Raw genomic sequence first — 26,147 nt, 5'->3', positions numbered from 1 at the left:
GATTTTCTATTTCACAGTCAAACTCTACTGAAACATTACAGATGCAATTCCACACGTAATAGGTAGGATCCTTCCTTAAATAGTTTTCTCCCAATTATCACTGCACATTTTATTTCCATAGAAAGAGCCATCAGGGAGAGAGTAACTGAACCATACATGAAAGCACAGACACAATTTAACTATGTACTACCACGGACGTGACTCATCTTACTTTCCTGTTGGTTTTCTTGCTCCACTTGCACAACACAAAAAGAACAGGAGATAAGACACAAGAGGGGCTTAAAAAGTGGGATGCACATCGTTAGCGGTATGCAGGCTGCTTCATGTGAGCATGCTGGGAAATGTAAGTGCTGCTGCCTCCTTGCTCAAGGGGTGAGGACAGGCGCCCACAAAGTGTTTTGTTTGTGGCACTGTGGAGGAACCAGCTGGGCTTTGGAGCTTTTCCTTGGTGGAGGCATCTGAGGAGCAGCTGCAGCAGAACATCTGACAACAGGAAAAGGTGCATGGAAATTACATGGGGGGATGTGAGGGCTGACATGGAAAACAGGAAGCATCCACGAAGGGGAAGGAAGCAGGTATCAGATAAGAGACCTTGACTACCAAATGAAGCAATTTTTTAGTGAACTATTTAAAAGTGTACTAGTAAATTACAATGTATTTATCAAAGCTTAAGCCTTTTCATTCTGCTAAATCTTCCAAATAATGTAAACTAATGCAATAATGGAACTAGCGTCACATATACAAGCATATCATAGGCGGTCCTCAGTTTTAGGTCAGTTAGGGTATAGGCACTCTTTACATAGGAGTATCGTACATTATTACTCCTTATCACTGTAGAATTGAAACTAGTCCTAGAAGTGTCAATAAGGAATGAAGAATTCCCAATGAAGAGCTGGGAACTCTCAATGTTCACTTTAACTACACAGAACTTTATTTTTGAGGATCATTTGATTGAACTAATTTAGTCCATTCATTTCTAATTACTTTCTGAATTTCCTTCCACAATCACTAGGAGGAACAAACCTAAGGTTTTATAAGATTATTTAAAAGTGAATAACTAGAAATGGAGTGTTGACAAAAAACCGTGCCATACCAGGGGTTGTAGGGAAAGTGGCATGCTGTGCAAAGATAAGCTCCAAGCTATCAAATTTTGACTTGCTACTATATAATTACACTGCTACTTCATCCAACTCACTCAAGTGCTTTTTCACAAGCAATGCCATTTTTGAAGCTTTATCATTATTACTAGCTTTGCTGCCTGCTGTTTAGTTTTGCTGTAAGTTCATGCTTGGAACAGAGGCAAATAGGAGACATAGACCCCCAAATCATATCACCGTAAAACATATTAAATATGTTTTTTCTGATGTCCTTGTTCACACACTTTAAAAAACATCTGTTGTTCAAGTTCATTATCCAAGCTCTATTGATTTCTGAATAAACAGGAATATAATCGAGATGAAGGCAAACTGGCCTCTTGAGCAAATCATCTTTTAGTGGAAACTTTCTGCAGCAGGAATAAAAATATAAGGAGCAATATAAGTGCAGCATCGTCTAACACTTGTAAAGTCCCTTGCTGCCTCTGTTCTGCCTGCCTGCCCCAAACGAAAAGGTCATGACAAAAGCTTGATCGCCACAACAACTGAAGCAATGTCCAAAAAGTCAGATTGACTCCTAGTAATTATTGCTTCTTGCAAAGAAACCTGGCTGCAGCTCAAAATTTTGAGTTTCTCAGCAAGATTACTAGAGCAAACAAAAATCTTACACTGAAATTTGCTGGAAAATGCACCCTAGGGAAGGAGTCTGGAGGTACAGAGGGAAAGCACTATAAACCTCAGGATCTGATAATTCAGTCAAAGAGAGATTTACTGACTAAAAGTAGTAAAAAGCTTACAAATATAACCTCACTATATACCAAAGGTTCAGAAATGGAGACAAATATTATGGAATTCAAAAGGTATCCCTGTTCACATTTTTAAATTAAAAATCAAAACTACCGCTAATACCGTTCAGTTCTTATCACTATTTTCCACATGAAATTTTGATTTTCAGTAGAAATATATTGGTCAAATCCCTAAAACATCAGGCTTAAAATATAACTCCTTATCCTTATGAAAACTACACTTTAAATACCTAGTGTTGCACTCTTTGCTACAGGCACAACTCTTCTGGCTGGAACTGTATGTATTCAACCAGTCAGCTTGACACCGGATTTCTTGCTAATGCTAAATTTTCATTTAACATTACTTCTGGGAACTGCTTTCTATCACCCCATTTGACAAGAAGTTGGCAGCCCTGCCTCAGACTTCCAGGTTTCATCACTTCTCACTGGACGGGAGTAAAGAGAAATATTTGAGCACAAGGTATTCAACAGTGAGAAAGTCTAAACATGCTTAGACTTAGTAGAATTTCTCCTCAGCACCAAGAGTTACTAAAAGCACATAAAACATTCTTTGTAAACTGAGTTCCCACAGGCATTTGGATCACGATCAAGATCGTGGTCTCTGGATCATGGGTGCCTGCCTGTTGGCTTACATACAGTTTGTACCAAAATTCACACAGCAGTGGAATTAAGGCTGTTTACCACAGATAAAAATAGTCTCCTATGGCAGATGATGGAAACAACTCCCCAAGAAGTGAGAACCATGACTGGCGTCTTCTGCTGCAGCAGCAGGCACACTGCTTCCACCTTGCCCTCTCTCACACCATGCTCACTGTCCATGAATGCAAAACCAAATCTGAGACCCCATCAGAGGACACCAATACATATCCCTGAGGAGAGAGCAAGAGGAGATACGAGGTGGCTGGCAGGTAGTACCATTTCCCACCCTCAGACACATGCACAATGGATGCCTGTGAGACAAAGTGAAGGAGTAACTCTGAGCAGCTGCTACTGGGCTGGGTCTGACCACAGCTGCTGGCTCATGGGCAGGACAGACTCTTCCAGGATCTAGCCTGCCCAGGAAGGATGAAATGGAAAAAAGGTCAAATGGATGCCCAAGAGCAAGCTCAGGCCCCACACCAGGAGTTATCCTGGACACAGTCCCTGACAGATGTTGTGGATTTAGCAAAACAGTGGTGATCCCAAAAGCAGAAGAGTTAGAGATCTCTGAAAATTATGCTGCTAATTTCAGGTACCCTCCTAGCACCCTAAATCGCCTGGCTGGGCTGACTCTCATTTCCCCTCTCACTCCCTGTGCTCTCCCGGCTTTTCCGTCCCATGCTCACACAGACAAGCGGCTGTGTGCAGTGCCTTTGTACAAGCATTTGGCACATCACTCTCTGAGTTATGAAAGAGGCTACATTTTTTCAAACATCTGCTATGAAAAGTTTTCATATGCTGCACCTTTCACCAAACACGTTTATACCACCAACTAGAAAATGGTTACATAGCATAATATCAAAGTGCATATTTGAAAGCATTGCTACAATATCTTGGCAGCAAACAGCTTCTGATTCACCCTCACTAAGCAATTAATAATGGACTTGAACTCCCTCCAATGCTAAATACATGTTATACCAAGGTGTGCTCAGGCATGCAGCCAGCAGCTCCCTGCCCTCTTCCACCTCACTGTGCAAGCCCTGTTGGGCACTGGTAGTTCTTCCTTGGCCTCTCTGGCTACAGACTCCCGTTACCTGCTGCCCTTTAGCTGCCGATCTCTTGCCACCAGGACAAAGCCCCCAAAACAACCTTATTTACCTGTTTCCTCTCTCCCACTTGGACATCCTTTTGCATGCCCACCTTTGTGGTGGCGCTCATGACAAGATGTGCTCCCTTTACCTCACACAAAGGCCAGGGCTCAAAGTTGGTGGTGAGCTGCTGGCCTCGTCCTCCCTTCCCACTCCTCCTTCACTTGAGAGAGCAGAAAACTGAGCTTGTACACCTAAATTTTGAATTCTGACAAAAATCAGCATTTTCTGAAGATCCACAGCTTCAAACGGACACAGACAAAGCCAGCGACTTGAGGGTACAGCTTTGCAAGCTCTGACAAGGAGCCCCATGAGGAGAAATGAGATTTGTCTTCTTCCACATTGCTTTCCCTGGAGTAATAACTTCAGCTTATTAAAAGATACAGTAACAACTGAGTCAAGAAGGAGTTCTGTGGCTGCGTTTGAAAAGAGATTCAAGTTATGAGTAAGAACAGATGAGTATCTAAAGAAGAAATCGACTCTTTCCAGTCAAACCTGTGCCCTCCTTGCTGATGCGGGATAGGAGAAAAGACCAGGGGAAAAAAAATAAAAGGATCTTTTTTTTTCAGATGCCATCCAAATCCACTAGTGTGGCCTGATGACACTGGGTTTTAACACAGCTACTTTGACCTTCATCACTAACAGAATGGTACATGCTGTAAACACAAATGAGTTTCTACTTTCACTGCTTTCTGAGGTAACAGAGTAAAATCCAGAGTTAAATGCTTCATTTCTAACCTCTCTCTCAACTTCCAAACGTGGGTCGAGCATTAGCTCTTTACTACATCATTAAAATGAAAGAGAGAGACCACCATTCGATCAGGACCTAAACCCATCAGTTCCTCAAAAGAATGATCAAAGATGTCAGACCTCTGTGCTTTTCCTGGCAATGTGCTCAAGCAGGTAACAAAAATGAGCAGGTATAACAACATCACGGGCCTGAGGCATCACTGGTCAGGTGAGTGTCACCAGTCCTCCCCACTTCCCCAGTAGAGCCAGGGCTGAGAGCCACAGGCCTCATGGGATGTGGCAAGGGAGTGACTACACATTTGGGGATTTCACAAACCATCAGTTTCAAGGCAGATGCCATTTACACTAACTGAGCAGCTGGCTGAGCCTTGCATCAAAAGAAGTATAGAAATTCACAGCAGGCTTTTTTTTTTTTTTTCCAGAAGTCCAGCTTTACATTCTTCACAACATTTTGTGGATACAGAAAAAACTATGTTCAAATAATGAAAGAAATCACTAAAAATTAAGCAAAGTCTGTAATCATCTGAAAAAAAAACCAGTAACTGCAATCTTTCATGACCTTTAAATTAGTATTAATATTTTTTCAAGGGAAGAAGTCTCCCACTTTGCAGTATGCTCTACTGCATAAAAATAAATAGCATATAAACTTTTTCTTTGAACTGCATTTTAATTTGTTTGACTCCATTAAGTTCCCAGGAAACATTTTAACTCCTTGATGCAGCAGTTCCTTGGGACACCTATTTTGCTGCCCAAACTAACCAAACAGTGGCTGGGAGTAAGGCCAAGAGGAGGAAGCAAAGGTAGAGAAGTAGAAGAAACAAAGAAACATTGTGGAGTGCTGATTCCATTGCCCAAATTATTTACTTACCAACTTCAAAGGGATGCAAAAGGAGAAGGAGGTTAAACAAACCACAGCGTGTTTTTCCCTCCCCTTCACAGACACAATTTGTTGTAATGTCCCTCTTAAAGTAGGAACGAGAAATATGCAAATGATCTGAAATTGGTTCTGCAGTGGTTCCATAAATCACAAATTGCCACCACACCACAGCTGCTATTGACCTCTCAGCCATCCGGGCTGTGGCTGGGGGCTGCCTTTCCTCAAGAGTGTTCCCAGGGGCCAGCCTCAGGAGATGCTCTGTCTCAAACATGTAAGAAACTGTTTTGGTAACTAGTTTGATTGCCATCGTTCATGTATAGGAAAAAAAACCCCGACAATCATTCTAAGTGTCTTTTCTAGAAGAGCTGCTTACAACCATACTGCCATTTTTTCAAAGTTGAAGAGTTTTTTAAGCAGTTCTAGGCACAGTCATATGTTAGTAACCGAGTAAGTCTTTCCAGCTGTGCTGACCTATATGGCAATGACTTTGCTGCGTTGCCACAAACAGACTGGGCAGCCTTTTTACTATCCTGAAACCACTCAGGTTTTTTTTCCCTGAGATTTGAAAAGACAAAAACCTATTGAGACCAGAGACCGTATTTATTTAGCTGCTAAAATGTCAAAAGAAAGCAGAAATCTCCTTGTGAGTAACTTCTTCCATTGATGGAAAGTCATGCTCCCCTAAAGAGGGAACTTTACACTCTTGCATTCAGGTTTGTGACCTTAACAAGTAGCACAGTAAGTCTTACTTAAACTAATGTAGATGCAAACCAGAAACTCACACACTGAAACTCTTCCAATTTCACTGTATCCATAAAGAGTTGATTCATTTAACTGCTTAATCAAATTACTTTCTGATTAGCAACCATCTCATCTGCATATCTATCTATCTATCTATATATTTATATCTTAGGGATTTGAGTCAGGATGAAACGTAACACTACCTGTCTATGTTTACATGAGACTTCAGTGATAAGATGATTTAGATAAGAGAAATCACAGTGTCCAAAGGACAGAACAACAGTTACAGCTTGGTAGTCCTTTCCCTATGAATTATTGAAAAGGATACAAGATTAAGAAACTGCACCATGTAACAGATAAGGTTTACACAAAAAAGTAAACAGCATCATACAGTTTTCTTGCTTCACTTGTATTAAATACCCAGAAGTATCAAACTGGGTTTGCTTTTGCTTTTCAGGATCACTATCTGGTTCTATCACAATCTGTGAAAGACAAGAGAGTACTGAGCACATGCCAAAAATACATATGTTTTAGTCACTGCTTTCAGGACTCAGGCAGTATACCCAAATGTAGTTCTCCAGAGAAGTGAGTTTCAGCACTGGAATTTGCTTTTCAGCACTCTAAATACAGCACTCTTGAGCTTGTGGGTGTGAGAAAAATTCTATGTCTTTTTAACTGCTGCAACAAAAGATATTTGTAATGTATTTATTTATTTATTTCTGCATAGCTGCATTTGGTGTTTGTCAATGCTTTTCTTTTATGGAGATGGTATAATTGTTGTGATTGACCATCTTGACATTTTAAAGGTCTCTGTGTTTTTGGAAATAGATACAAGAATAGAGCTACACATGTATGGAAATTTCAGAGTAATCTTAAGTGTAGGGTCTTCTTTTCACAAAAGGGGAGCTGATTCTTTTGTTATCTAACAACAATCCACATTATGCACCTAAAGTCGAAGAAGGCACCAAGAAGTTCCTTCCCAAGCACTTGTAACCACATGCTGAGAAGGAATCTTAAAGGACTGTAAATAAATGGGACTACGGTCACTCTTCTCCACCAGCCACTTATGCAGAGTAACTTGGGACCCTGGTGAAGCTTCAGTGCTATAAAAGCTCTGTGGAACAAAAAAAAAAAAAACCACAGTGGTTTCTTCCCTGACTCTCTGCCCACAGCATCCCAGCAATGTGGTAGAGATGTGAGGCCACAGCATGAGGTGGAGCCCCTTCCCACCCTTTGCTGGGCTCCCTCTCAGTTGGTGGCACATTGTGCCATTAGGGCAACTCTTCCAATTCTGCTGATCTGGGGCAAATGCACAGCTGGATTTTTAATACGGGCTTTTCAGGCAAAGTAGGAAATGCTAATCTTAACTGAGAGACATATATATGCAAATTGTTTGCTCTACTTTCTCCATCTGTTTTTTTTCCCAGGTTTTTCTCTTTGCTATGCTTTACTGGAGATTAACTTACAGTATATTGCACCAAATTTGGTCTATGTGGGAAACATATGCTGCAAGCTCAGGGACAGACTCGAATATTGGGTTGCACAGGAATAGGAATATTCACAGCAGTGCTAAGGACTGACAAACCCACAGGGACAGGAAATTCAGAGACACCATGGTAAGGAGAGGCTGAAGTGGAGCTGTTCCAGTTACAGTAGCAGGTGGGAAGGCAAGATTTCAAAACAGCTTTAATTTGGGTAAAAGGAAAAGGCTGAACATGATAGGATTAAACTGGCGCCCTCCTCTTTTTAATATGTAATTCCCTTGTTAGTGCGATACAAGTCAAGCGAGATTGACAGCTATTGATGATGAAGGGTGATTTTTTTTTTCTTTATATCAAAGCCTGTCCTGGCTTACTTGAAAAATCACACATGAAAAAGACCTTTTTCTGCCTGTAAGCTTAGGCAAAATATGTGATTTGTAGCAAGAAAGGACAAGAGAAATCCCATCACTTTCATCAAAGCAAACCCTCCTTTGCCATCATCCTCGAGGTATAAACAAACAAACATCTCAATAGAGAATGAGTTAGTTTGTCACAGAAACATTAATTACCATTTATTAACAAGATGCAATTTTCTGGTTTGCCTTTTAACTCAGTTAACCCAACTTCTAGAAACTAATCATTTCCTCCACAGTTACCACAATCTAACAACAAGCAGTTCCTTACAACTCCAGTAGAAATGAAAGCAAAAATTAACCCAACTAAGACAAAGATGTGGCCAAAGGACTACATCAGGCTTTTGACCCAGTGCACTGAAAGCAATCAATGCCTTTTTTTTGTACTCAGTATTCTTACCTGACCAGCCTCCCTGATACTTGTCATCAACATATTAACCAGAATGGTATGGCCAGAAGCTCTGTAAAACAGGAATGTCAAGATCTCTCTGGTTTATTATGGTTACGTAGAGTTGCTGTGAAATATATTAGAAATAATAATAATTTAAAAAACTGAAAGGAAAGCAGCCACATTCTTACTTAAGCACTATACCATTGATTGAGGTGCTGTATATGAGCCACAGTGTCATTTTGGTGTCTTCTGTGACACATGTTAATTTGAGACTGCATAAACATATTTGCAAATGAATGTGAAAAATAGGGCAGAAGAGAATGTTTTGTGCCACATTGTGTACACCATTTGTACTAAAACTACATATTTTTATTTTACTGGAATTTTTGATTAGTACATTCTCAAGTTCTGAAATAGGGGACAGCAGAAAAGTCTGAACATTTTTTCACTCAAGAGTGAACACCTCAATGTAACTGCTCAATTTATTTTGATACAATATTATTTTACTTTCCAACTAGAGAACACAGGGACTAAATTTCATTGAAAAAGAATAGCAGATTGATTTTAAAATAGAAGCATTAGCACTTGTTGGAAATCAGTATGCTTCCAGATACCTGTTTTAAGGACCACCATGCCTCTTCTGTCTCTGACAAAATACTAGTAGATCAGCAAGTCCTGACTTGGGTTTGAAAACGTTAACACTTACGAACACCCAAGTACTCATCACACGGGGCACAAAATTTCATATTACAGCTTATCTATTGAAATTCTGTTTTAAAGCCTCCAGCTCTGTATCTGCCAGGCCATTCAACTTGAATTCCCTTCTACCATGCTGACAAAAGAAGTATGGGTTAATATAAACCCTTGGCTTTGCGAGCAAGCTGCGGAAACAAGTAGGGCAACAGGTCCAGTGTTAGCCATGGACTTTACTGCCGAAGCCTCCCCTTGGAGGAAAATCCACAGGATGCTTGAATTTATTTTACAGGTTAAAATATCAGGGTTTTTTTTTCACACCTGGAGGACAAATCAGGCTTCTTTTTTTGTCATGAGATTAGATTTGTTATGAAGCTCAGCTGATATTAAGTCAAATCAACCCACCAACACAGAACTATTGTGGCACCAGAGCAAAATACAAGTAGTTTCAGGCAAAAGGCCATGCACATCTCCCTTCTGTGCAGTTACCCACAGCTGCAACAACAAGGCTCAGGCACCTAATAAAGCCATTCTGTTTGGAAGAGTGAAGAAATCCACCTATATTTCCAGTGTTTTGAGGTCTCTCCTACTACATTTTAAAAAAAAGGTTTGTTTGATTTCTCACAGGACACATGGGCCTTTGTATAGCATGAGGGATAGCATCCAGATTTCCCCATGTGTTTTTGTAATTTGAAATAAAACAAATAAACACAATTCTTATTCAGCAGACATGAACATCTGGAAGATGACATCAACATGACTTCAACTGTAATGTCAAAGCATTAGACTGAAATCTAGTATCATTGAACAATTTGTGGTGGAAGTGCCAGAAACTTGAACATCACAGATTAAAACTGTGATGGAAACAATGTTTCCGCAGCATCTGAGAGAAGAAACATTTTAGAGCTTCAGTAAATGTGTGATGAACATTACTGCAACTACAGGAGCCCCTTGAGCCTAGACGTGTGATACTAAGTATCAAAATGAAGATCCTGGTCTTCTAGGAGGCCTTGGGAGTGGGTTTCTAGCCTTGCCCTGCTCTGCTTTCACCATTTATTCTACTGTGCCTCTTCATGATGCTGGAAAATACCTTTACTGAAGCTCTTTGGAAATGGGAAAACACAGCATGGCCTGGGTGCACTGCTCCTTCCCTCTGCATATGTACTGCACAGGGTGTTGCTGCCACCAGACAGCAACCCCGTTCCATCAGGGGAATGGAAACAATGAGTAAGGTTGCACTGGGACTGGAAAGCCTGCTCAAGGAGGATGAGAAGGTCCCACCTCCACCAAAGTAAGCCTTCACATCTCAGAAGAAACTCCCAAAAGGCAGGTCTTGGCTCTGTCAAACGAAGAGACAGCAGAAGAGGGAATGAAAGACCAAAGTGTTTCCTCCTCTTAACACTCTCAGCTCCCAGGCTTAATTATACAGGATCAACAATCCAAACCATAACTACTGGCAGCCTCTCTAGGTGTCAGCACCCAGCAAACCTCAAACATGTGTTTTCAGCACAGTTTTCACAGATTAAAAAAAAATCAGTTTAATTAGACAGTTCGTAATTTATTCTGAAAGAAAAAATTAAGATATCTGTATATTCTTAAAACTAGTCAAACTACTATCCTTTTTTATTTAAGCATTACTAGTAGATTGTCCCAGTTTGAAGGTTCCTACTCCCAGTTGTAAAGCTAATTAAACCTTTTGGGGAAGCAGTGTACTCATTCTTATGCATTACTATTAACATTTTTTATTGCCGATAGTTGGGATCCAATGCCATTTCACTGAATCCAGTCAGAAGGATTTTATTTTGATTTTGTCTGGCTTGTTTTATTCTTAGCAGATGGTACAAACCCATGTGTTGATGAGTACATGCCACAGGAGAGCATTTGATACGATACAGCCAGCCCCAAACTACAGTGGTATCTCCGCTGAGGACTTCAATGCCCACCACCATTCAGGACCACACTTCTCAGCCTAGTGTGTTAGCACAGATGAGCTATCCTGTTTCTGGTACCTGAGGTGGCTTTGAGGCATCTCTGTGCAGTGCTGTAAACATCCTCAAAGCCAGTGTTTTTCAAACTATTTTTTACTGTGCTACACATGTAACTCCAGTGGACTAAAGATGCCACAGTTTTGATAAACAGAAATTGATGTGTTTTTGCACATGCAAATCAACAAGTAATTTGCATGAAATATGATTCAACAGCCACACATGTTATGTGCATGTGCGGATAACAACTTTCCCAAAGCATCTTTTTCTCTCTCCTTTGTCAATGAAGCTCCCAGTGGCCTCCCCATCTCTTGATTTCATTTGAAATCTGTCCCCTGATAACCTGAAGAGAAGCACATATAAAGGGCTTAGAGCTATTTATAGCAAAGTCTGTGCAACTGAAAACATTGTAATTTTCATGTGGTGGGTACACTCATTGCTTATGAACTGCAACCAGAAAACTATTGCCTCCCTCTTTAGCGATTCCAGCCAGCACTCATAAGGCAAGATCGAGGGAGCCAAGGAAGGAAGCAGACATAAGGATAAAATGCAAACAAACTGAAAATTTACCAGTCACTTTTATCCAGAAACTGAGGCTGGGGTGGGGTGGGAGGGTGGGTACAAGAAAGATTCTCATTTATCTGCATTTCAAACTGCTGGAAGTAGGCATGCAAAGTGGATTAGCATGATCACACCAATATTCTTCAGTATGGGTTTTGTAAAAGCCCCTAAGAACATGCATAATCTCTCACAAATACAGCATATGCTGTTTTCACGTGAAATAACAGCCTTGCTTCAAAATGTTTTGATGTCTACTGCCCATCAGTTCTTAAAACTGGGCATTGGATGCAACTGTCAACAGACCCAGAAATCCTGACAGCAGAAAGTTCATGTCTGGATGCTGATCTGCAAACCTGAAACACACTAGTTTCATTGTTGTGTTTTATTTGAAGTGAAAATAAATGAGTTACAGCAAGAGGTGGCTTAAATCTTGTACTGAGTGTAAAATTCCCAATTCCCTTATGCCTTCCTACAAATAACCATCCCTCAGGTCAGTTTTAAGTCTTACTAGCCAGAAATGTAATACAAGACAGACTCAGATTCAACTTCAATTTAAATATCTGCTCTCCACAGTTACATGGTTCAAGGTCTTGCTCAATAAGACCAGAAGAAAAAACAGAGAATGGTGAAAGACAAAGATAATGTGTTCAAGTTTGCCTTCCATCTGCCTTAAGTTTAAACCACTGAAATTTTGAGAAGAGATATCAGGTCAAGCACGTCTGTGTGAGGTTAGCAGGTGGGAAAAAAAGGTATATTTTGTAGCTGGCAGCAAAGAACTGGCAACTGAAACCACAAGAGAAGTTAAGGTCAGCATAGAGTAGAGTAAAAAGGGAAAGGAAAACCTTTTTATTATAAACCTCAAAGTGATTTATTACTCATGGACAGTCACAGATGTGAATTCTGTCCCCAGGTGAGATGTACTAGGCTTATAAATAAACTTTAATTAAAATCAGTTCCCTAAATGCTCAGTCTTTCTGATCATCAGTCTATGAACAACAAAATTCCGTGTTTCATAAATGTCCTAGGATGACACATGCACTGAACGTATTTTCAAGAGCAGAAAAATAGTTGACACCTGGGCTCTGCTCAGTCACACTCTGATACGAGCCATGCTATGAAGTAGCCCAGCCACAGTGGGGGGGAAAAAAAAAATCTTTTCTTAACTTAAAACTTAAGTAAGAAACCAAAGCTATAACAGAAGTTTCATCCTTATTCTGCAGCACACTTCAGGAAAAGCTGAAGAGGAAGGTGAGCTGGTCATGAAGAAAGTAGGTTGTACAGCCAGCTCATGAGAAGCCAGAAAAATGTACTACTTTATTTTTAAAAATTAATATTTTAAAATCAATATATTTAAAACAGTGCATCTGTCTTTGAACCAGCTGGTGGGAGACACCAGTGGTGACAAGATACAGAATTAGCTGAAACTCGAGCTTGATTCACTCTGGCACTTTGTGTGCTCCATTACAACTTTTAAATCAAGTCAAGAAGCTTGTTAACAGGAAGTTGGGATCTACTTATCATTATCTCCTTTCTCCACTGGCCCGACTTTAGAACACTTAGCCCCTAATTTATAGAGTAGTATCAATAAACAACCAAATAGAATAACTACCCCCTAAGGAGAAAGACAGGGGTCCAAATCTCTTCTGCTTTCTAGACTATCTTGTAAATTTGAGTTTGGTTCAAGCAGAACCAGGAAAATTATTACTTGTGTTTCCATGTTGTTGGCTTGATAGTAGAAATATTTTTAACATGAATACTGCGTATGTGCTTTTACCAATTAATTTGGAAATACAGACAAGGAGTTGGATTCACACTTGCCACTGTATGCTCTAAAACCCCAGAAATGCCAGCAAACTTGCTACTTCTAACTCTTTCAATTACTTTCTCTTTGATGCCATCATGTGTGAAACAAACAAACAAAAAGCTCCTAAGAAACTGATGAAAAGCATGGACTGAGGGAATTATTTTTTTCTTTGCTACATATGTGTTTCCTGGAGCACATAAAGTTGGGAGTCTCAAAACAGTGAAACATATTGAGGACAGAACAGCAAAGCTGGCATGAAGCTGGCAAGTGAAAAGGCAACACAACTCATACCAAATTCTCCCTTCTGTGGAGATCCATATCAGAAATCTCTGGAAGTTATGGGAAAATCGGGTATAAATCGGCCAAACAAAATAGTATGTACCACTGCCTGGATGCAATTCTCGTGTATGGCACAGAGTTCTGGAATTTGCAGCCAAATTCGAACATTAATATGGGTACTACTAATTTATCCAAATGCATTATCAAGCTCATCATGACACTTAACTTCCAATGTTATCTATTCTACCAGTAGCTGTCAGTGAACTCTTCTAAGATGGATGCATGAGGCCGTGCAACACCACAACCAGAAGGCTGCAACTCTTCGGTAGAAGTCAGCTGTACTTGTAATTTACACAGGTAGCTTATCCCTGGGCCGCGGAAAAACACAGGGCAAAGAGACTAATACCTGGGACCTAATTTGGCAAACTGCGGTTAAGACAAAAGGGCTTGCAAGATCCCCTTGAGATTTCTACGAAAAACTTGTTCCAAGCATGAGTAAGGGCATTTCTCTCTCTCAACGAGGCAGCAGGCGCGCAGCCCTGCCTGTACCCAGCTGCGGGACGGCGCTGCCGGCTCCAGCCCCGGCCGGAGCGGAGGAGGTGCTGCAGTGGCTGCCGAGGCGCGGCCGGGGCCGGGCGCTCAGGTGGCAGCGGGAACCGCCGGAGTCGCTCCCGGCCTGCTGCCTGCAACTTGCCGGAGACTTTTTGTCCTCTTATAAATTTAAGAAAAAAAGGAAAAAAGTCCTAGTTAACGAAAGATCAAGAAAACCGTAGTGTACATTTACCGTAAGGCGGGTTACCATTTTAATCTCGTAGCTACTCAGACACGGGGATCAACCCGGCGAGGATTAACCAGGTCAACTATATGTAGCCTTGAGAGCAGCTCAGGCTACGCTCCAGCAGAACAACGAGGAGAGGACAGCTGGACTCGGCACCCCACCGCTAGCCCCCGGCGCCCCACTGCTCGCCCCCGGCGCGGGGTGACCCACTCCCCCCCACCCTGGGGTCCGTGGGTGCCGAACCCACTCCAAGCACTCACCCAGCTTCTCCGCCCGTAGCCAGAGCGGGGCCGAGGCTCCGAGTAGCAGCGAAAGCAGCAGCGAGGGGGCGGCCCGCGCCCCCCTGGCCGGGCTCATGGCTCCGGCTTTCGGCGGGGCGGGCAAGGCACAACTTCCCCACTTCCCTCCTGCTCTTTTCTCTTCCTCTCTTCTTCCTCCTCCTCCTTTTCCTCGCCGAGATGGCTCCGAGGTCAGCCCGCGCTGCCGCGGAGCGGGGCGGCCGCCCCCCGGCATCCTTTCCCCCCCGCAGGTGTTTCTGCGGAGGCGGCAAATGGGCCGCGCGGGGCCGGCTCTGCCCCGCCGGTGGCCAGGCTGCAGCGCTGCTGCCTCCCGCCTCCCCAGCCCGGGGCTGGGGGTGGAGAAAGGAAGCGGGAGAAAGGGAAGCGCCACTATTCCCATTGGGCTGCAGCGCGGGGGATCTCCTCCTCCTGCCATGGATTGAGGGGCCAGCTCAGCACTCCCCTCTCGGGTGCTCTTTCTCCTACCCACAGCTGCGCTGTGGGGTGCTGGGGGCTCCCCCAAACCCGCGCAGACCTGAGGATCTGTGGATCGTCTGCGATTCACCGAAGTTGGCAGGCCATACACATATATACACACACGCACACGCTTAGTACACGGCTATTTTTAAGCGAACAAGATTGTTTTGCCCTTTGCAGACTCATTCCCTCTCGGCACTCCGGCTGCCTTGGCGAGAAGGGGCGCAGTGGGAGCACAGGGGAGAACACGAGTGGGGCCGGCGGACACGCAGCCGGACGGGACAAATCGCAGCAGATCTGGGGTCGTGCTGGGGCTTCCTGCTCCCGTAACTTGCCTCGGGGATGGCATCTCCGCGCAGGGGTACAAAACGCTTGTTTAACGTGTGCGAGTCTTTGTGCGTTAAAGTTCAGGGCTGAATTAATGATGGATTTCTTTAAAAGGATGCTTGTAGGCAGCACTCTGTTCAGGTGGGACAGCTGCCCGGTTCTGGAGACCTGTGGCACGGAGAGGGACGCAAATACACGATGAGGAACCGGCAGAAGTGCCAGCAGTTGCAGGAGACTCCTGTAATATGGGAGTCAGACAGACCTTAGAAGTTGGCCTTTTAAAATTATACTGGAGAATTCAAAGCAGCCTGCCTAATTCCATACAGTCTTTTTCAGGATGACCTGCTGTAAGGCTGTTAGATGCACACTATATGCAGGTATACTGCACTGCTATGCTAAACTGAAGCACTTTGTTAACTTGCATGTCCTAGAGACAACTGGTAATTGTTAGACGTTATAATATTTTAGAAAAAGTTGAGTTTAGTCAACCTTTATCCTAATTGAGCTTTTATTTTGTGCTAATGGCTGTTTTTTAACTTTTCAGACACCATATGTGATCAGGAATATTTTTTTACCATGTAGCCACTACATGATATTCTCAGTATATATGCAGTTACCATTGGTCCTTGGTATTTGAAACTTACCCCTTCTTTGCAAATGAGAGTTTGAAGGCTAGACTGAAACATTAGACCTGGTGTAAGGCAGAGTGTTTGTTACTGTAGCACTTTTGGAGGCAGACTAATCCTCACTGGACCTCCTCAGTGAATGTTAGCATCCCTCTGGCTGAAGGAGGTAGTGTAGGTTGCCCTCTTCAAGACTTGAAAGGCTGAGAGACTTTTAAAGAGTAATATGTCCATGGGAAATAAAAGTGGCCTGTTGCTGTATTTGCCTCATAGATTGTCGGGAACAAATCCGCACAAATGAGGGAGGGGAATCTGGAGGGAAGTCAAACTCTGGAACAGTCTCCAAACTGGGTTTATAAAGAGCGCATTGGTCTTCTTTGTTTATTAATTTGGTGAAAATACTGTGTTTGTAGAAAATAGCTTCTCCAGTACCAAAAAGTATTGGAGAACAAATGAGACCCAACATAAACGAAAACATGAGGGAGAGAGGACAATACAGACGTTGCAAAACATATATAACCTTTGAAAGAGCTGCAGTTATTGAAAAGCAGTATAACAACATAAGGATGTGCACTGCTTTGTATCAGTCCCAGTGGGCAATGAAAACCAATCAGTCATGCACAGGTTGCAACTGGGAATTATACTGATTTGCATTCCATCAGCTGATATCTAGAAAATATTCTTTCATAACAGGGCCAGTTTTAGTTGTATTTGTTAAAGGTTGCTAAAAATATTGTCAGAAAAGCCCTTCAAGTTAATCCCAAGTAACCTCATAGAGACAGTGCTGCAGTAACTGGGCCTCATGATCTTGGGCAATTTAATATGCAAAAATCTCTCCTCACAGATAATGTTGTTAGTGCTGAGCTCTCAACCCAACTTGGGTGACTGGTAATTGTTACAGGCAAGTTAGCAGCCTTGGAAGGCCAAAACAGTTTTTGCCTGTCTTACAACTTTAGGAGGTTCACAATGAGGAAGATGGGTTGGCAGCTATAGAGAAAGGACACCCTTCTCTTGGGTGTTGGAGACTTGGCAATGCCCTCTGGGACAGATAGCCGGAGAATATTTCTCTTCACAGTTATTTTTATTCCAATGATTTGTAGTAAAATGATAAGTCATGCCCTTGAAACTGGGGCTGTAAAGTATCTGGGAGTGGTTTTTGTCTGTGACTGGTGAAGGAATTTACTGTACAGTATAGCACTGATGGAAGGAAACACAGGCAATCTGCTTTGTTGATTTTCTCACCACCATGGGCTCAGCAGGACCCTGTTGGTTATCCAAGGCCAAATGTTTCCCATTGCAAATGTGTATAATGGTCAGGTGGAAACTCTGCAACTCTTCCAGAAGATGTTGGAAGTACAGCTTTCCTGTTGACTTCACTAGGATAATTAATAGCTCAATCAGTGCAGTAGCTTCTGTATTATTTATTTTGCTATTAAATTCACATTACTTTATCATGGCCTCTCCCTGACAGTTTTCAATATGCTGTAGGCAAGGAACTTACTGTCAGCTTCCAAAATTAAATAATCATTAAGATGAATGAAGTAGTCTATAGCTCTCAAAGCTGTTATTCAAGGACTTGTGTAACCCCTGTCACATTGCTATACTGGTTCTTGTGTACTTTTCCAAATTTCCATTTGCAAAGAGGAGAATTAAAACCAGCTTTTAAATAAATATCTTTTTAAAGGCAAGAGCTTTGAGTCGAGGCAAAAGATTAATTCAGAAAGAAGGCATATATCAAACCTGACTTGTGAAGATGTTGCACTGGTGGGAGTGTCACACAGTGGGAGTTTCACAACAGGAAACTCTCTGGCAGACCACTTATGACAGTGTAATGCAGCTGATTTTGTCTGCTAACACTGACTTAATTTAAAAGAGATTGGATTTATCCAAGGATGTAGGATAGACCGCTTTTCAGCATGAGCATGTGCCCTTCCTTTACAGTTAGTTTTCCAAGCATATGAGCTAGGAGTATTTTGTGTGTTTAATGCAAATGGGATTAACTGAGTCACCTACAACTAGATAATGTATCTCATCTAGTACTCATTATATAGATACCTTTACTGTGTAGGCATGTGCAAATGAGAAACTACTTTATGGATGTTTGGCCTCAGGATGAACAGCAAGACAGGACTTGAGGACAAAATCAACTCAAAGCACTTTAGAAGGTGGTTGGTCAGTACAGCATGGACATGCCCAGGTTGCATTTTTAGGCTTGTACAGTTTATACCTTAATGTATTTACTTTCTAACATATATTTGTTATATACTGTTACATACCTGTATGCAAGACACACTGAAAGAGCTTCTTCCAAGCAGACCTCAAGCACCCAATGAGTCCTTGCATACCTTGCGTGATGCCAAGCCTGTAGTTTGTCTGGGGCAAAGGACAGAGGAGGAAGGGAAAACACACTGAAGTTTATCCAAGCTTATCTTGCAAGCTTGATGCTGTATACATACTTTCAGAAGCATCTTGTTTCTTACATTTTCTAGGGGAAAAAAAAGAAAGAGGAAGCTGAAAACTTAATATATAAAAAGAGGTTTAGGTCTCATCTTATTGGAGCAGACTTGCTTTTGCATAGATAACAGGAAAGTTCTGTTCTTCATAAGCTGAGTGCACTTTCTTTCCCGATTACATAGAGAACAAGAGGGAGGAATTGGAAGGTACAATGAAGTGGAGAAGACCCAAGGTCACAAATTACAAAGCACAAGAACAATTCTAGACATTCAGAGGTATGTTAATATTGTCATTTAGCAGGATAGCTTGAAGATTGAGAAACCTTTTAATGGTCTTTATACCTGGGCCAGGTTTTGCATTTTCATTGAGGCGAAGCAAATGGTATAACAGATTTACAGGATAAAGCTGAGAACAAAATACTTTGGTTGCTGATCTCTACGTATTCAGGTACCGCATTCTGCCAGAAGTATATGCAGTGCTTGCATAAAAGCTCAGAAAATAAAATACATACAGTAAAAGCCTGATATGTGTCTAGATTCAACATTTGTATGTGATATGTGAGGAGGTCTCCTTGTTAAAAATGGTTAAGCTACAACAAGGTCAGGGCTGCTGAAAGGTCGTGGCATGGCTTAGAAAGTCTATCAAGTCTGTTACCTAAATCATTCTGTATATGTTGAGTATGTAATGGAAACAGTATACTGTGCTGTGTCTGTATTGTTGGAAAGCTAAGACCATGCCCATGGAGCAGCAAAGACATTTCAGCCTGTGTAACACCACCCTCTATTATGGCCTGAATATCATTAAACTAGCTGGAGATGGACTAACCTCCAGGACTCCTCTAGGATTCTGTATATTCACCAAACTACTGCTGCAAAAAAGGTCATCTTCATCTGGAGCAGACTGCGGGACTGGACTGTCTTTGTCAGAGTCAGCCTTGATTCTGGTGTGAAAATGCACAGGAGTGAAGGAGATGGTAAAGTATCATTTCCACTTTTCAAGCAGTTCTGAGTAAGTAACTAAGAGGATATCATGACTCAATGCTTCATTATTTCAAGGGAAACATGAGGCAAAAATTAGACAGTAAAAAAGTTCAGATAGAAGAAAAAGTTTAGCTTGTACTGGCACAGGTTGCTGCCCACACCCATACAGATGAGTTGCAACCATGATACTGGCATTATACAATTACACTGGTAGCAAAAATCCCCAGGAGAGAGAGACCATAAATATTCTCAGACCTTAAGAACACGGAAGAAGAAATTGCGGGCAATAAATTTGGGTAATAACCTCTGTGAGAGAAAGCCAAATTGCAGTAGGCTTCAGGACTTTTGTCTTGTCTTTCCAGCAGCAGGGAAGGGTAGGTCTTGTCTGGGTGGGAGTGGTAGCAGGATCCTTAACAGCACTGGCAGGGAATGCCTGTGGGATAATTGAACACTGGGAGGATATGCTGCCTCATTCGCTACAACAGCAGCAGTTGAGTGTAACTCTAATGAGAGCAGTATAGGCGATGAATGTGCACTTTTCATCACTTTAATTACTGTAACCTATCCAATCATGTCACCCATTATGATGTAATTATGAGATCAAGCTAAAGACTAATCATTTGTCTCACTGTCACGTATTTTGCAGTTTCTCACAGCTGCTTGGTCGTCTTAGGTCATAATTTTTCTTACTTTCAAGCAAAATTAAATAAAGTTGCTAATCATCCAGATTTTGAAGACAATCAACCAGACATGCGATGCTGCCATCTTAACTTCTGTCAAAGAATATGAGGTGGAATGTTCCTTTTCATTTAAACATATTGTTTTAGGATTGCCTTGAAAAATATTATGATCTAGACATTCACAATGCTCTTTGTCAAAACAGATCCTACTATTTTATAACTTACTAGTTGGCAGCATCCTTGATCAATTCATCAGTGACAAAGCTCTCATTGTTTTTTTAGGTGTTTTTAAGAGTTTTGCTATTTCTGTAAGGTTTTAGCACTCATATATTTAAAAAATAACAACTTTTCCCCCTTAATATGTAGGTAGCATGTAGTTTTTAACTCTTAGCATTTTTTGGTTTGTTTTTTTCCAGCAGAATTTGCATAGTCTACTTTTTTTTTTTTTAATGAGCAACAAGTAGTCTTAATCATTTATTCATGTTTATGAGCTTCATCTAAGTAGGAGCTAAGAAATTACTTGTGCTAAAATATGAAGCAATCCTGTGGTCACTTCCAGGAATAACCAGTTGTGTTTGAATCACATGCCTTTTTAATAAAGACCGCAATTGGTTTAGGTATATTCTGCCACAAAAGGTATGGAGTAATGGAAGGTGAATGTGAGTAAGCAGAGCATGCCCATTTCTAATACATCCAGTATGGCACCTATTCTCTTGTATATTAGAGAGGGCAGTTACATACCCTTTTATTGTTTGCTATATGCCTGGCTATGTGAGTAAGAACTTAGAGAGCTGAAAGCAAATACAAGTGTGAGCTGAGTGACTGTCTGATTTAACAGAAATAATCCAATTTACACCAGATCTAGCCCTTTCTAATTTCAAATTTTCATGCCACGTAGCAGTTTCTCACAGGGTGCAATATGAACTCAGGCAGAAAACCTCAGGGGTTGTAAAGTAAGTCCAGAGATGTCCTTCTTTCCCTTCAGTTGATTTCTTTGAAGAGAGAGGGATGGGAATGATGCTTATTAACTTAGTAATTAGTGATGTGTGGGACTGTGCTCTCTCCCCATCTTTCCGTGCTCACTTTGGGCCCTGTGGAAGTCTGTACTCCTCAGAAGTAAGCCACTTATGCATAGTGGAAGTATGGGTCATAAATCTTCAATAATCATTATGTGTGGATAAAAAGCTTCTTGTGTAACTTTTTGACATAGCATTGGGGCATTACACCAATGAATTACAAGGTCAAATTCTTGTAATTCATAACTGTCACAGCTGTGGATTACAACTGTATATATAGTTTAAGGGTTCACTGCTAATTGCTTTTAAGGCTAGGCTATTTATTAAAAGTGAAAAACTGATCAAATGTCAGCCATCTTTGTAAAGACCTTTGTGCCTTCTAAAAAATAATTTTTAAAAAATGTGGGCTTGAGTTTGAATATTTCCTGATATTTTAATTACAATATTCAATCTGTTATTGTGCCTGTTTATGAAATAAAGAAATTTAGAGCCTACTTTAGGTTCCTTGTCAAAGGTAACCGGCTAACAAAAAGTAAACATAGCAAATTGGTGAACACTCAAAACACTTTTAAATATTAATTCCTAATAACATAATATATGATGAATAAGAGAGAATTTTTGTCACTTAAAGTTAGGTTCATGTGGATGGTATAATTTCTGAAATATTCCTTCCCAAAGTAAGAACTTTTGGCATCCTTCTGTCCACTTCCTTTCATTGAAGATATTGTATACTTAGTTATGTTAGACATGCATTCTGGTGGTTGTTCTTGGCCTTGGCGTTCATAAATGATCCTAAAGGCATTTTTCAAAATGTGATATATGTAATTGAGACCTACTTAGATCTGCCTTCCAGACTTAAATTCAGCCTGTATTTTAATTATTTGCTCTATATCCAGTATGACATTTGTCCACCAAAATCAGATGATTTGCCCTCCTTTCGTTAAACACTATGGTGTTTCTGGTGCCGGGTGGCCAAGTGGGCTGTCCATATGCATTCGGCTCAGGAATTCACCTCTGTAGGGCTGCTTGCCTGTGCTGATGGCAGATGTTAGGCAATTTCTTATATGTATTATCTTTATCTGAAAAACACATGTGAAAAAGCAGTAAACTATTTTGATTGGCATACAGACATTGAAGTGTATGTTCTTGGGCACTCCTTCTGGACCAGGAAACTCTGCCAAAGGAAACATAGTTGTTTAGTAGCTCTGCTTGGGTTTCTTGCCTTCAGCTTAGTTCTTGGGCTTAATCTAAAGCACCTTGAAGTTACTGCGGGAGCCAGCGTTGACAGCAGCACCAAATGCTTCTTTGGGCTCATATTTTACAGATTCTGATGCTGTAATGTTTCAAGATATTGCTGTACCCGTAGCTCTTTGCTCTTCTCAACTTAGGTTAAAGGATGTGGTCACTTCTGCTGTCCCTTCTGTGGATTACTGCAAAAGGACCCATTAGCCTTTTTCATGAAATAGTCTTTCATTTGTTTGTAATTTAGTTCATACCCCAAACATTTATGGAAAAGAAAAAAATACAGAAGGATCTTCTTAGAAATAGTTCTGGCAGTTATTGTTTTAAAATAAGAAATTATGTTATATCTGTTTTAACCTAGAGATTTTCTCTTTCTAGTGCATTCCTTTGTTTTTTGAGCTCCACTGATTCCTTCTGGCATTGAAAAAGGCATGTGTGTGCTTGTGCATGTAAGTAATACTGGGAAAAAATACACTTTTCATAAGCCAATTTATATCTTTAATCTTGGGAGTGTAAACATATGAACCAGTATGACATCTCTTGTAATGCTTGTCCTGTCTTAGCCTGCTTTACCTTGAGGTAGTGTGTGTCATTACAGCTTAAGCATGTCATTGTTTTGCAAGTCTTTTGGGAGTCCAGATGTGCCCACAATTAAAAGCCAGCTCTTTATTATTTGTGCTATTAGTAACACAGAGACAGGTCACTGCTCTGTTGTGCAAGATCACATTCAAACACATCATAAACAGCAGATCCTGCTCCTCAGACTTCTATTAAGGGGCAATGATGTATCCTCAGACCTAAATTTAGTTAACAATAGCAGTTGTTACAGTGAAGGTTCAAACCAGGCAGATCAAAGGATCCCTTTCTTGGCCTTACTTCCCCTCTTACTGGTGATCACCTGATGTTGTGTTGAGCTAATTCAACTTGCTGAGCTAGCAGAACATTTTCTTGACAACAAGGTGAATGGCTTCCTGCTGTGTTGGGAACCTGAATTAGCTCAGTAGAGGATCAAAAAAGCACCAGAGCTGGTGCAAGAGGGAATGACTACACTACTAGAGCAGGGTAGGGGAAACTGAGGTCTCAGAACATGAGGGGTGATGGTATGGGAAGGAAAGGGGAATGTCAGGGCTTCTGTCCTTCACAGAGCAATAAATTCTCTCAGTCTCTGTGTCCACCCTCAGGATTAGTGTTTGAGTGCAGGACTGTGTACTCACTGCTTCCTTGCTCCAGCATTTGCCTGACTTCTCGGTGAGGAAAACTTCCTCAGGAAGGAAACTTCCTTCAGCTGCAAGGAAATTTCCTCAGTAAAAGTAAATAAAACACTGGTTCAACACCCAAACAAACATTTTGCTGTGGATCTGACAACATGTAGGTGCCAGCACGAGTGTCAGCGCACATGACTGGGAGCAGATAATACTTGAGCTGTCTTAAAGCCTTATAATTAATTTTAAATCAATACATTTAAATTCAAATAACTGCCATTGCAGTCAATGTAGATGTCAGGCTTGGTTCCATGACTTAAATAAAAGACCTCCGGACTTTTGAGATGCTTGAATGATCTCTCTGGCCCTCAGCTGCTGGCCCAGAAGGCAGGGGTCTCCATGGCTCATAGCCCCGAGGGCTCCCTGGGCCTGACTGTCCTTTGCCTGGGCCCTAGGGCTCTTCCAGCTACTCACAGCCCAGGATTCTCTATCAGCCCTTGGGACCATCAGCCTCTGCCCCAGCAGTGCTACAGTACACCTGGTTTCCAGCTCCCACAGACCTGCCCTGCCAAGCCTGCAATGCCTTCCCAGCCATGGGCCCACAGCCCAACCTGAGCCTGTCTCTGTCCAGATGGTGGTTGTAGCTGCTCTGCTCCTGGGCAAGGGTGGGACAGGCTCTGACCTGGAGAGCTCCCAGCCGTGGTGCCCAGACACTGCCAGCCCTGGGTATCCCAGCTGTGGTGCCCAAACACTGCCAGCCCTGGGTATCCCAGAGGGATACCCTGAAACAGCATGGGTGTCACCAGTGTACTGTATTTAAGCAATGGGACCAAGCCCCATGTTCCCCAGAGCTGGGGAGCAGGTGCATGGTCTCAAGACTTAGCTCAGCAGGGTTGATTTGAATTTGGGGCTGTGGAGTTGTGCTCAGATCTTCCCCTCTTCCCAGCAGGGTAAAGAAAGGCCATATCTTTAATTATGACAGCTGTTGGTATTCTAGAGGGGTTTGAAATCCTTCAAGGATAAAATCTGAAGCCAATTGGGCTTCCTGTAGTGTTGGCACATGTTGTGGTTTTGCCCAGTAATGAAGCAACATGCACTCCCAGTGTCACAGGAAGGAGTTTTTGTTTTGTTTTATTTTGTTTTGGGTTTTGTTTTGGTATTTTTCCCTTTTACCCAGCTGGGCAAAACCATGACAGCACACATTAGTGAGTCAAGACAAAATATTGTCTCTCACAGCATTTGCCTTTTCACCTGTTAATGAAGCTGGAAGTGAGATGCTGGGTTACCATCCCCAGGATTTCTCATGTCAGCAATCCCAGCTAACCATGATCTTCCCAGAGAACGTTTCTGTGTCCCTCAAATGAGAAGGGATCAGACATATCTCCATCTGCTTACAACAAGCCTATGTGTGTCTGTTGGAGGCTTAAAAACAGTTTAGAGAACTTGTTTAAAATTAATAATTTCATTGCTCAGCCAAAGAGACAGGAACTTTTAGGGGAGAGGAACTGAGACTTTACCAAAAAGGTGAGTGAGCTGTGCATCCAAACAGTACTCTAGAAGCACACTTTCAAAGACAGGTGATTGAAATGATCCTGTCTCCATAGTGGGTACTGTTGCTTCTCTGACTGTCAGAAACTCCATGCAGATGGGAAGATGAAATGTTCAGGTATTTTCAAATACCATGGAAACCAGGAGGTATTAGAGGTAAAGCCTTTTATGGGAGATGTTTATGCAGCCTGAGCATCTAACTGTTCTGAAGATCTCTACAAAGACTATGTAATCTACGCTACTACTTCTGCTTATTTTGTCTTTTTATCCTAATCTTGGCTGTATATCTTCTTATACACTGATCTACATGCTCAGAGCAAGAAGTCACTCCCTCTGCAGTATGCAATCTTCTCTCCTTCTGTTCCTCTCTAAAAACCTTTGCACATCTTTTCCACTCAGTACTCTTCAGACATGCTGCATCAGGCCATTTAAAGCTTATGCTGTTGCCTTGTCTGCTGCTTGTGATGTTAAAATCTAGTTTTCTTTGCATTTCAGACTACACATTTGATTAGTAACAATCGGAAGATACCTAATAGATAACACAGTTGAACAAACACTTTGCAAATACCTTATCAACTTATCCTCTTTAAAGCAATATAAAAAACAGTGCAAATTTTATGTACTTTACAGCAAGGTTTTTATTGACAGTTTGTGCTAGCTTTCTTCCTCCCCATGTAAGATAATTACACAAGCATAGTTTAGTAAGCCCTAAAATATCATCCTTTTATTGTTTGATTTTTATAGCAAGATATTTATACACCCATGTTATCCTTCAACATTCCTTATATTTTTTTATCTTGGCCTAGCTTTCACAGCTCTTGCTATTATTAATCTGCATAGCTCAAATTTACCTAGTCTGAAATTCATCATTGTACGTTGT

The 26,147-nt window shown here is 41.5% G+C and overlaps 1 protein-coding gene across 1 annotated transcript in view; it reads right to left on the bottom strand.

Annotated features, from left to right (window-relative positions):
* The window catches only part of DCBLD1 (discoidin, CUB and LCCL domain containing 1), a 49,490-nt gene extending 34,472 nt beyond the window's left edge, over window positions 1–15,018 (bottom strand). Inside the window, exon 1 of the mRNA XM_061989824.1 lies at window positions 14,701–15,018. Coding sequence (XP_061845808.1) covers window positions 14,701–14,953 — 253 coding nt within the window. The 5' untranslated portion in view covers window positions 14,954–15,018. The remainder of the gene's footprint in view (window positions 1–14,700) is intronic.
* Window positions 15,019–26,147: the final 11,129 nt, after the last annotated feature.

This window comes from Colius striatus, chromosome 2, assembly GCF_028858725.1.
Source record: "Colius striatus isolate bColStr4 chromosome 2, bColStr4.1.hap1, whole genome shotgun sequence".
Taxonomy (NCBI): Eukaryota; Metazoa; Chordata; class Aves; order Coliiformes; family Coliidae; genus Colius; species Colius striatus.
The sequence above is the reverse complement of the archived record's forward strand: the minus strand, read 5'-3'. Positions and strand labels throughout refer to the sequence as shown.